Source organism: Hypanus sabinus, chromosome 25 (genome assembly GCF_030144855.1).
Source record: "Hypanus sabinus isolate sHypSab1 chromosome 25, sHypSab1.hap1, whole genome shotgun sequence".
NCBI classification, from domain to species: Eukaryota; Metazoa; Chordata; class Chondrichthyes; order Myliobatiformes; family Dasyatidae; genus Hypanus; species Hypanus sabinus.
In genome coordinates this window covers 3,065,365-3,078,655 of record NC_082730.1, presented here as the reverse complement: position 1 = coordinate 3,078,655, position 13,291 = coordinate 3,065,365, and the positions used below count along the sequence as shown (strand labels likewise).

The following is a 13,291-nucleotide window of genomic DNA, read 5'->3' as shown; positions in this document are numbered from 1 at the left end:
TCACTCCGATTCCTGCTCCAGTCACTGAGTCACCTGCTGACTGCCTCCTCTTGTCTCCTCAGACCCAGTGGGGACTGTGAAAGGAGCTTTGGGACAGAGGGTCTCCTTACCTGCTGGGATCACATCCGGGCTGGACATTTCTCATTTGGTGTGGAGATCAGTTGGAACCAGAATAACAGAATATGCAAATAGCACCATTTTCTACTTTGGTCCTGAGGAGTACAAGCGACGGATAACTCTTCATCCCGGGAACTTCAGTCTGGAAATCAGTGATCTACGGAGAGAGGACGCTAAAGATTATGAGGTGACTGTTACAGCAAGTTCAGGAGCACAGACTCAGAAGGGAATGCGACTGGAGGTGTTCGGTGAGTGAGACGTTACGGAGGGGCCCGGTTTTCATCAGTTCCTGAAACACCCCTAATTAATGCGTTAAGACAGATCATGTGTGTTTCCTTATTTTCTGAACCCCACTGACTGCCCATGTCCACAGCTGGGCTCATGATCCCAGTGTAGTGTGGCTGAGTCACTGTGAGGCTGAAGGACACACTCACCACATCCTCGGAGACTGGACCAGAGACTGTAAACCATCGAACTGTCAACGGGGAACCTGGTCTGTCCGAGGCTGGAGGAAGTGAGCAGATGGGGAACGGAGGAATGGGAGATGGGCCAAAGGAGTGGGTGGGACTGGTGGATGGCCGAACAGTCTATACCTGTGGGGCAGTTACACAGGGATTTCTGTAACCCCAGTTCAAAGTCCTGGTCTGTCATGTTCAGTGATCTCTGTTGTTCTGTCTGTTTCCCAGGACACTGCTTCTTTATTCCCCAGACTGAGGTCTGAGCTCAGCAAAGTGTTTATTCCTCAGCCTTCATGCTGTGCTGTGCTGAGTGAGACCCTGTGTATTCATTACACTGAATATAGTGTCCCAGTGAGTGACAGAGTATACGGACACAACGGCATACTCGCACACAGCAATATGGTTCCTGACTCACTCTAACAGTAACATAGCATTCACAATAATCTCATTCAGCATTCTCGGGCTGAGAAATCCCCTCCACCCCAGGTTTAACGGGTTCCCATTGGAGGGAGGAGAACGTCAGAACGTGGGGAATGGCACATCATGAGAACAGATCCTCAGCTCATGATGTGCTGCCAAATTCTTTGCTAATAGAACCCAGTTAAGCTAATCCCTTCTGACTGTTCATGCTCCATATGCCTTTATTCTCTCCACGTTCATGTGTGTAAATGATTCCAATACTCCAGATGCAGCCCATTCAGAGTTTTTAAAGATGCAACATAACTTCCTGAGTTTTGAACTCAGTGTCTCGACTGATGAGGGCAAGCACATAAAGTCCCTTCTTTACCATTCAATCAACATGCAGCCACGTTTCCCCACCCATGTCTGCATGTGATCCATGTCCAATTACATCTATTGGCACTCCTCTGCACCATCCACAACACCACCAATCTATCTCATCTACAAATGTGCCAACACTCCCACCTACATTTCTGTCCAAGGAACAGTTAGACGCCTTTAACCCAACTTGAGGCTACTTCCCACTCACATAAATCATGGTTGGTCGGACCTTTATGTCAGCACACATTCCTGCCTGTTCCCACCCTCTCCCCGATTCTAAAGCGAGATTGCGACTGGAAGTGTACAGTGAGTGAGACACTGCAAAGGGGCCCGGGTTTCACCAGTTCCTGAAACATCCCTAATTCATGGGTGACGGCAGATCCTGGTCATTCCACTCTTTACTGAACCCCACTGACTGATTGTCCGTGTCCAAGATATTCATTCTTGAAATAGAGAGGGAGAGTTTGGTAGTGTTGGTTGGAGTATACTGTCTGATTATCTGCAGTGACACTGACAGGTACACACAGTGGCCACTGTGTACCAGTGGTGGAGCTGAAATTTCCCCAGAGGATGAGATAATTGCCATAATCGATGGAGATGAAAGAGAGCTGCCATTGCAGAAGAATCAAGAGCCCAGATGCCTTGCCATCATTCCAGCCTGGTGAAATCCAACAATGAGACCAAAACGTGGTTGTGTCGGAAATACTGGGAAAGGGGACTGACAGTAATGGGTGTGTGTGATAGGTTTGGAAAGGGGACTAATGGTAATGGGTGTGCGAGAGGGGATTGGATTGGGGACTGACGGTAATGTGTGTGTGAGAGAGGTGATAGGAAAGGGGACTGACGGTAATCGGAGTGAGTGGGAGGTGATTGGAAAGGGGACTGACGGTAATGGGTGTGTGTGAAAGGATTGGAAAGGGGATTGATGTTAATGAGTGTGGGTGAGAGGTTTGGAAAGGGGATTGACGGTAATGGGGGTGTGTGAGAGGTTTGGAAAGGGGATTGACGGTAATGTGTGTGTGTGAGAGGATTGGAAAGGGGACTGACGGTAATGGGAGTGTAAGAGGTGATTGCAAAGGGGACTGACGGAAATGGGTGTGTGTGAGAGGTGATTGGAAAGCGGACTCACTGTAATGGGCATGTGTGAGAGGTGGCAAGCCTGCACCTTCCTTTCTCCTCCCAGCTAACAGGAAACACCTGACACTGGTTCCCAATTCTTCACTTGTAGTCTTATTTTATCACAGCTCTCCTCCACAGCCCTTGTCCATTCATCATGCCCACCAGCCTCAACCAGTTGCTCCTGGCCTTCTGTTACTTTGTTGCCTTAGAACACAGAATAGTGCAGCACATTACAGGCCCTTTGGCCCACAATGTTGTGCCGACCGTCAAACCCTGCCTCCCATATAACCCCCCCCCACACCTTAAATTCCTCCATACACCTGTCTATTAGTCTCTTAAACTTCACTAGTGTATCTCCGTCCAGCACTGGCTCAGGCAGTGCATTCCACGCACCAACCACTCTCTGAGTAAAAAAGAAATCTTCCTCTAATATCGCCCTTGAACTTTCCTTTTCTTACCTTAAAGCAATGTCCTCTTGTACTGAGCAGTGGTGCCTGGGGAAGAAGCGCTGGCTATCCACTCTATCTATTCCTCTTAATATCTTGTACACCTCTATCATGTCTCCTCTCATCCTCCTCCTCTCCAAAGAGTAAAGCCCTAGCTCCCTTAACCTCTGATCATAATCCATAATATCTAAACCAGGCAGTATCCTGGTAAATCTCCTCTGTACCCTTTCCAATGCTTCCACGTCCTTCCTGTAGTGAGGCGACCAGACTGGACACAGTACTCCAAGTGTGGCCGAACTAGAGTTTTATAGAGCTGCAACATTACATCACAACTCTTAAACTCTATCCCTCGACTTATGAAAGCTAACACCCCATAAGCTTTCTTAACTACCCTATCTACCTGTGAGGCAACTTTCAGGGATCTGTGGACATATACCTCCAGATCCCTCTGCTCCTCCATACGATCAAGTATCCTACCATTTACTTTGTACTCTGCCTTGGAGTTTGTCCTTCCAAAGTGTACCACCTCACACTTATTCTGGTTGAACTCTATCTGCCACTACTCAGCCCACTTCTGCATCCTATCAATGTCTCTCTGCAATCTTCGACAATCCTCTACACTATCTACAACACCACCGACCTTTGTGTCGTCTGCAAACTTGCCAACCCACCCTTCTACCCGCACATCCAGGTCGTTAGTAAAAATCATGAAAAGTAGAGGTCCCAGAACAGATCCTTGCGGGACACCACTAGTCACAACACTCCAATCTGAATTTATACCCTCCACCACAACCCTCTGCCTTCTGCAAGCAAGCCAATTCTGAATCCACCTGGCCAAACTTCCCCAGATCCCATGCCTTCTGACGTTCTGAATAAGCCTATCGTGTGGAACTTTGTCAAATGCCTTACTAAAATCCATGTAGATCACTTCCACTGCACTACCATCATCTATATGCCTGGTCACCTCCTCAAAGAACTCTTATCAGGCTTGTTAGACACGATCTGCCCTTCGCAAAGCCATGCTGACTGTCCCTGATCAGACCATGATTCTCTAAATGCCCATAGATCCTATCTCCAAGAATCTTTTCCAACAGCTTTCCCACCACAGGTGTAAGGCTTGCTGGTCTATAATTACCCAGACTATCCCTACTACCTTTTTTGAAAAAGGGGACAACATTTGCCTCCCTCCAATCCTCCGGTACCATTCCCGTGGACAACGAGGACATAAAGATCCTAGCCAGATGCTCAGCAATCTGTTCCCTCGCCTCGTGGAGCAGCCTGGGGAATATTCAGTCAGGCCCCAGGGACTTATCCGTCCTAATGTATTTTAACAACTCCAACTCCTCCTCTCCTTTAATCTCAACGTGCTCCAGAACATCAACCTCACTCACATTGTCCTCACCGTTATCAAGTTCCCTCTTGTTGGTGAAGAATGAAGAGAAGTATTCATTGAGGACCTCGCTCACTTCCACAGCCTCCAGGCACATTTTCCCACCTTTATCTCTAATCGGTCCTACCTCCACTCCTGTCATCCTTTTATTCTTCACATAATTGAAGAATACCTTGGGGTTTTCCCTTGCCCTACTCGCCCAGACTTTCTCGTGCTCCCTTCTTGCTCTTCTCAGCCCCTTCTTCAGCTCCTTTCTTGCTACCTCAATAGACCCATCTGATCCTTGTTACCTAAACCTCATGTGTGCTGCCTTCTTCCACCTGACTAGATTTTCCACTTCCCCTGTCACCCATGGTTCCTTCACCCTACCATTCTTTATCTTCCTCACTGGGACAAATTTATCCCTAACATCCTGCAAGAGATCCTTAAACATCAACCACATGTCCAGAGTACATTTCCCTGCAAAAACATCATCCCAATTCACACCCGCAAGTTCTAGCCTTCTAGCCTCATAATTTGCCCTTCCCCAATTAAAAATTTTCCTGTCCTCTCTGATTCTACCTTTTCCATGATAGTGCTAAAGGCCAGGGAGCGGTGATCACTGTCCCCCAGATGCTCACCCACTTGGAGATCTGTGACCTGACCTGGTTCGTTACTGAGTCAGGCATTACCCCTAGTCGGCCTGTCAACATACTGTGACAGGAATCCGTCCTGGACACACTTAACAAACTCTGCCCCATCTAAACCCTTGGAACTAATCAGATGCCAATCAATATTAGGGAAGTTAAAATCACCCATGATAACAACCCTGTTATTTTTGCATCTTTCCAAAATCTGCCTCCCAATCTGCTCCTCGGGATCTCTGCTGCTACCAAGGGGCCTATAGAATACCCCAATAGAGTAACTGCTCCCTTCCTGTTCTGACTTCGTCATCTAAGACATCTTAGAACAGCGAACAGTACAGCGCAGGGACAGGCACTTTGTCCCATTATGTTATGCCGAACGAATTAAATTAGTAACCAAATGCCCAACTAAACTAGTTCCTTCTGCTTACATATTGTCCGTACCCTTCAATTTCCCTCATGTTCATGTGCCTATCTAAACATCTCCACCACGACCATCACGGGCGTCATGTTCCTGGCACCCACCACCCACCTCCCAGCCTCAGTGTAAAAATACTTGCCTCACATCTCCTTTCAACTTAGCCCCTCTCATCTTAAATGTGTGAACTCTGGTTTTAAACATTCCAAACCTGGGAAAATAGATACTGTCTGTCTGTCTATGCCTCACATAATCTGATAAACCTCTATCAGATCTTCCCTCAGCTTCTGCCACTCCAGAGGAAATAACCTAAGTTTGTCCAATATTTGTCCAATAACCCTGGAGGGTTATCTACTTTATCTGTGTCCTTCAAAATTTATAAACTTGTGTCAGATCTATCCTTGACCTCCGTGTCCAGAATTTCCTTATAGCATACGCCCTCTAATCCAGGCACTTGGATGTTAAATGTCTGCACCCTCTCCAAAGCCTTCACATACTTCCTACAATGAAATGGCTGGAACAGAAAGCAATACTGCAGATCTCTAAGCTGGAGGTTTTAAGGATGCAGTATAACTTCCTAACTTTTGATCTCATTACCTTGACTAAGCCAGTGTTCTTCTTTAACACCCTATCAATATGCAGCCACATTTCCCCACTATTGTCTCCATCTGATTCATGTCTAATTGCATCTATTGGCACTTCTTTCTACCATGCACAGCACCACCAATCTTTATCTCATCTACAAATAGGCTAACCTTCCCATCTACGTCTCTATCCAAAGAACAGTTAGAGGCCTTAAAGACCCACAACCCTGCTTCCCGCTCACTGAGATCAGGGTTGGGCTGATCTTGATCTCAGTTCCGCTTTCCTGCCTGTTCCCATGCCTTCCCCAACTCCTCTCCACATCAAAACACTGTCTCGGTCTTGAATACAGTGACTCAGCCTCCACAACTCTTTTGGGGAGAAAATTGCATCGATTCCTATCCTTTTGGAGTTAGGGAAATCATTCCTCATCTCTGTCTGAAATGGTGGTCCTTTATTCTGAAACTGTGTCCTCATTCAGAACCCACCCAACTCTGATTCCTGCTCCAGTCACTAAGCGCACCTGCTGACTATCTCCTCTTGTCTCCTCAGACTGGGCGAGGACTGTGAAAGGAACTCGGGGAATGAAGGTCTTCTTACCTGTTGGGATCACACCTTGGCAGGGTGTTTCTCAGGTGGTATGGAGATCAAACGAAAGCAGAATAGCAGAGAGTGTAAGTGGCAGCATTTTCTACTTCGGTCCTGAGGAGTACAAGCGACGGATAACTCTTCATCCCGGGAACTTCAGCCTGGAAATCCGTGATCTGCGGAGAGAGGATGCCGGTGATTATGAGGTGTATATTGCTGTAGGTTCTGGAGCTGAATCTAAGGTGACAGTGCGACTGGAGGTGGACGGTAAGTGAGACACTACAAAGGGGTCCGGGTTTCACCAGTTCCTAAAACGTCCCTAATTCATGGGTGACGGTAGATCCTGGCCATTCCACTCTTTACTGAATCCCACTGACTGCTTGTCTGTGTCCAAGACATTCATTCTGGGGGACAGAGGGGGAGAGTTTGGGAGTGTTGGTTGGAGTAGTCTGTCAGTATCTGCAGAGGCATTGACAGGTACACTGTGTACCAGTGGCGGAGCTGAAATTCCCCCGGAGGATGAGATAATTGCCATTGTCGGTGGAACTTTCAAGAGTGGACACCTCTCAAATGAATCATGGTTGCATCACCCTGATCCACAGAGGAGTTTGTATCCCGGGAGTCTCCCCAGTCCCTTCTCTTAGGGACGGTGTTCTCCTTTGGAATGTGGCCATGACAGGGGAAGAAGGCGGCATCCTCCAATAGGCGATACCCCCACCACGTGGACCCTGCACCTCAGGAAAACCTCCACCTCAGACAAAGGGCACCTCCACCTTCTTTGAGGGATGCAGAGATTCTATCAAAGATGTTGCATCCACCTCTACCACTTTTTCCTCCTGTCCAGCTCCCCCAAGTCTAAAAGCAGGTGGTCTCTCTGGGATCAGACCACGGTTGAGGACAGGACTGGACATGAGAAAACCACATTTTGGTGCATGCTGCATCTGTACTGGAACAGGTCAGACAGAGATCCACCTAGTTCTGTAGCACAGGTCTTCAGTAACACACCTTGGTGTAGTCTGGTCCCATAGCCGTTGCTGTATCCAGTACTTTGATATCAGAGGGAATGAACTGAATTGTCTGGAAACCGGTTTCCATGATGGAGGATCTCAGGAGGAAGCTGAGGGAGGTAATCCACTCAGCACTTCTGTCTGAACATGGATGTGAATGATCAGTCTTATCTCTGGCACTCACATGCTGGGTCACACCATCAGTGAGGGTGTTCATGGAGACTCCACCTCCCATCAGCTGTTGTCCATGACCAGATGTGAGGGGACTGTGGAGCTCTGCTCTGATCTGTGGGGCGTGCGATCCCTCAGCTCAGTTTCTTCTGGCCTTGCTGTTGAGCTTACACATTATCCTGTATAACAGCTTCACCAGGTCGGCACCTCCCCATTTTTAGAATTCCTTGGTCCCTCAGCACCCCTCATCAAAACGTATCTAGTGCTCTCAGTGTTGCAGGGACCAGAACTGTATACAGGTGTGCGCCGCGTAACATCCATTCAGAAAATGTCCGATCGCAAATACGTCTGTAGTCCCGATCGGAGAACGTGACGTAGCGGACGTAACCATTCTCATGTATCACACGTCTCTTGGGTGTAGTAGCGTTATCTCTCTGTTTAGTTTTCTTTTGAAAATATTACTGTAAAGTGCATCATAGCTTCCAAACGCAGCAATACTAGTCCGAGTGATAGCAGCATCAAGAGGCAAAATATATAATACGGTGTTCGCACAACGTCCAAATCACATGACGTCCTATTTCACAGAACGTATCATGGATGTTAAGTGATCTATACCTGTAGAGTTCCCAGTGAGGTCCAGTCCAGAGATCTGGAGACCAGATCAGTGCACAGTGCTCCCAGTGTGGTCTCCAAGGGATATGAAGACGAGTGTTCAGAGCTCCCAGTCTGTAATACACCAGAGATATAGAGACTAGAACTTTGGCTAAAAGAAATACTGGGAAAGGGGACTGACGGAAATGGACATGTGTGAGGGGGGACTGATGGTAATGATTGTGTGAGAAAGTGGTTGGAAATGTGACTGACGGTAATGAGTGTGTGAGAGAAGTGATTGGAAAGGGGACTGACAGTAATGGGTGTGTGTGATAGGTGATTGGAAAGGGGACTGATTCTATGAGTTAACATAGAAAGCCTACAGCACAATACAGGCCCTTCAGCCCACAATGCTGTGCTAAGCAGGTACTTACTTTAGAAGCTTAGCCCTCAATTTGCTGAGCTCCACGTACCTATCCAGGAGTCTCTTAAAGTACCCTATCGTTATCCACCTTCACCATTGTTGCCGGCAGCCCATTCCACGCACTCACCACTCTTTGAATAAAAAATTTACCCCGGACATCTCCTCTGTACTTACTCCTTAGTACCTTAAAACTGTATCCTCACCTGTTAGTCATTTCAGCCTGGGAAAAAGCCTCTGACTATCCATACAATCAATGCCTCTCATCATCTTATCCACCTCTATCAGGTCACTTCTTATCGTTCGTTGCTCCAAGGAGAAAAGGCCAAGTTCACTCAACCTATTCTCATAAGGCATGCTCCCCAGTCCAGGCAACATCCTTGTAAATCTCCTGACATCCTGATGAAGGGTCTCGGCCCGAAATGTTGACTGCTCGTTTCCACGGATGCTGCCTGACCTGTTGAGTTCCTCCAGCTTGTTGTATGAGTATCCTTGTAAATCTCCTCTGCACCCTTTCTATAGTTTCCATATCCTTCCTGTAGTGAGGTGACCAGAACTGAGCACAGTACTCCAAGTGGGGTCTGACCAGGATCCTATAAAGCTGTGACATCATCTCTTAGCTCTTAAACTCAATCGCACAACTGACGAAGACCAATACACCGTATGCTTTCTTCACCACAGAGTCAACGTACAGCAGCTTTGAGTGGCCTATGGACTCAGACCCCAAGATTCCTCTGACCCTCCACAGAGCCAAGAGTCTTACCATTAATACAATATTCTGCCATCATATTTGACCTACCAAAATGAACCACCTCACACTTTTCTGGGTTGAGTTCCATCTGCCACTTCTCAGACCAGTTTTGCATCCTATCGATGTCCCGCTGTAATCTCTGATAGCCCTCCACACTATCCACAACATCTTCAACCTTTGAGTCATCAGCAAACTTACTAACCATCCTTCCACTCCCTCATCCGGGTCATTTATAAAAATCACGAAGAGAAGGGGGCCCAGAACGAATCCCAGAGGCACACCACTCGTCACCGACCTCCATATTGAATATAACCCATCTGCAGCCACTCTTTGCCTTCTGAAGGCAGTTCAGTTCTGGATCCACTGTTACGTACCCCGTAACTGGGTCACTTACCAGCAAAGTTAGAGAGGTCCATTGAAGTCTGATGGTCCTATTTTTAACAGTATTTATTGATAAAAATACACAAAAATAATATCAATGCAAACATACAGATAATATACGTCAGCAATACTAAATCTAAAAGCGCGGGTATAATAATAATCAATAAGAAATAGCTCTCTCGTTGTCTAGGGGATAATGTATTGTCCGATGGAAATATAAAAGTCACTTTAGTTCATTCAGGCTGCAGCCTTTGGTTGGAGTCAAGAGAGAGAGATTTTGGAACTTGCCAGATTTTCCTTTTTTATGATGTCGATCCTTCGAAATGTCATTGGTGTCCTTTTCCTTTCAGCTAAGCCGTTCTTCCATGGTCAGTCCCGCCAATCCCAGGCAACGGGAAAGGACGCACGCGGGATCCACCGGCTGTTGCTATTAAACGCTGTCACGGGATTTCTAGCGTTTCTCCTGGTGTGTCTGAAGGGGTTGTTCCCCAGACCCTCTTTTATCCTTACTCACGGGGTCTCAGATGTCAATCAGGTTGGGATGATGCCATCCCTCAACCAGCCCACTTTGGTCATTCCCTGAGGGCTTCAGTGAATAGTACAGTACTCAATACACAATTCCGTCTCCAAGAGACCATGACCGTTATGTGTGGCTTTGTATCGCGGAGTCCAGGACACATTCCAAACCCATGAGGATTCTCTCTCATTTCCTGGGTCCCCAGACCTGAATTAATAGCGATCTTGCAATTCTCAAAAAGGAGGGGGCTACTTTGTACCCTTCGGCCCCTCAGAGTTGGGGCACGTTCGTAACACCACAAAGCAAGGTCCCCTTGAATCACATGCCTTCTTACTTTCTCAGTACGCCTTGCATGGGGTACCTTATCAAATGCCTTGATGAAATCCATATGCTTTACATCTACTGCTCTACCTTCATCAATGTGTTTTGTTACATTCTCAAAATTCAGAGTTCATGATTTGTTCAGAAATTTGAAGGCAGAGGGGGAAAGCTGTTCCTAAAATATTGAGTATGTGTCTTCAGGTTCCTATACCTGCTCTTTGATGGTAGTAATGAGATGAGGGCATGTTCTGGGTGGTGGGGATCCTGAATGAATGCTGCCCCCTTTTTGAGGCAGCTTCTTTTGATGTCGTTATTGCCTGGGAGGTTCGTACACATGATGGAGCTGACTGAGTTTCCAATGCTCAGCAGATTTTTCCGCATGTTTTTCCCCTTCATACCAGACAATTATGCAGCTGATCACACCCTCCACAGTTCATCTGTAGAAACCTGCTTGAGTTTTTGGTGACATAGCAAATTTTGTCAAACTCCCAATGAAATCGAGCCATTTTAATGCCCTCTTTGAAATTTGCTGTTGGGCCTAGGATAGATCTTCAAAGATGTTGATGCCCAGGAAATTGTAACTCCTCACTACTTTATATTGCTGATCCCTCAATGAAGACTGGGGTGTCTTCCTTCGATTTTCTCCTCCAGAAATCCACAATCAATTTCTTGGTCTTACTGATGCTGAGTGCAAGGTTGTTGTGACAACATCATTCAACCAGCTGATCTGTCTCACTCCACTCCTGTACACCTCCTCAACACTGTCTGAGATCCTGCCAACAACCGTTGCATCATTGGTGAAATCTTAGATTGCAGGTTGCGTTATTACCAGCCACACAGTCATGGGTTAGGGTTACAGTTAGGGTTAGAGAAATTCGAACAATGGGCTAAGCTCACATTTTTGAGGTGCACCAGTATTGATTGTGAACAAAGAGGAGATGATGCTTCTTTTCCACACTGACTGTGATCTCCTGATGAGCAACTCCAGGATCTGGTTGCAGAGGGAGATGCAGAGGCCCGGGTTTTGGAGTTTGTTGATTAGTTCTGAGGAGATGATGGAGCTATAACCAATAGACAGCCTGATGTCACTGATGCTATCACTGATGTCCAGGTGGTCCAAACCCGAGTGGAGAGCCAGTGAGATGGCATCTGCTATACATCTGTAGGCAAATTGCAGCAGGACCAGGTCTTTGCTGAGGCAGGAGTCAATTCTAGTCATTAACCGTTCCATGCTGTTCACCGGAGTAGATGTGAGTGCAAGTGAGTGATGGTTGCTGAGGCAGCTCACTCTTATTCTTGGGCACCTGTATGAATGATGCCTTTTTGAAGCAGCTGGGAACCTTTGATTACAGCAGTGAGAGATCAAAGATGTCCTTGACACTCCCACCTGTTGGTTGACACAGGTTTTGGGAGCCCTACCAGGTACAGCAAAGATGGTCTGACATCAGCTACAGAGACAGATATCACAGAATTGCCAGGGGCTAGAAAATTTGGCAAGACAGTGTGAGCCAATTACAGAACGCCACTGGTTTTGTTAACGGGTCAGAGCAGCATGAAACATGTTCCGTACCTCAGCCGAGGTCCAGGGTTTAGAATTGGGATTTCTCCCACCATTGTTTGGGGAAATGGACCAATATTTCCCCAGTAGAGCTATCTGTTGCCTCAGCTCTTATTCCCTTTGATTTTGTTGTCTGTCGCCTTCTAAAAGGTGTTAATTCGGGGAACCGTTCCGTTCCAGACCCTCAGCGTGGAAACAATAGGCAACGCAGAATCGGTGGGTGGCTGCAGCTACTTCAATGACCTCCCAGAGGTCTTGAGGTAGATCACACGGAGGAGTGTTAGGAGCCAAAGGAGCCGGTAACTGTGGGTGCAGACTGTTGGCGGGTCTGTAACCTCAGCCGTCGGTGTCCTGGGTTTTTTGTTAGAGGTAGCTTCTTTCTGAGGTTTTAGGTTGTTGGTGCTGTTTGGCCATTTATTCCCGTTTGTTAAAACACCACATCATATAATCAAGGTACCAAGTGGGATCCCCACTACCTGAATCAGTCGTCTCCATCCAATATTTTATTTTTACCAGGTCAAAAACCTCCATAAGGCCAATCCCCTTAATTCCAATCATACAAATCACTAGAAAATGTAACCAAGTACCTGCTGTCCACTGTTTCCAACAAAACTTTATCAGCGGGTGATCCCGGGGGGAACCTGCGGGTCACCCAAAAATTTGTCCTCTTGTACTTTATGATTTTCTTTATTGTGGTGTCATGTACTGGTATTTTTCATTTAGGACCAATCAGGCATCGCTCCTGAGGCACTATTCTCGACTGTTTACCTTTCGAAGGGGCAGCCAACCTACCAGGGCGGTTACTCATCTTTTTCAATCATAAATCTTACTTAACAGGTGCTAATATATTCCCACACCGCAGTTATCGGCTTGTATAATCAGCTGATTATGACGACGAACATCTGGGTCCAAAAAGGATCAATTTATTTTAACTCAATTTAAAATTTCTGTGTTCCCTGTCCCTTCTCCCAGTTTCTGACCTGTTCTTACTCGAACTCGGGAACACTGGTCACCACTGGTAAGGAACAACGTTGTCTATCACACTCCTGGTC

General features: G+C 46.8%; 1 protein-coding gene across 1 annotated transcript in view; it reads left to right on the top strand.

The window, feature by feature from the left end:
- The window catches only part of LOC132380939 (T-lymphocyte surface antigen Ly-9-like), a 59,369-nt gene that overhangs the window by 38,808 nt on the left and 7,270 nt on the right, over window positions 1-13,291 (top strand). Inside the window, exons 3-4 of the mRNA XM_059949919.1 lie at window positions 63-365; window positions 6,486-6,788. Coding sequence (XP_059805902.1) covers window positions 63-365; window positions 6,486-6,788 — 606 coding nt within the window. The remainder of the gene's footprint in view (window positions 1-62; window positions 366-6,485; window positions 6,789-13,291) is intronic.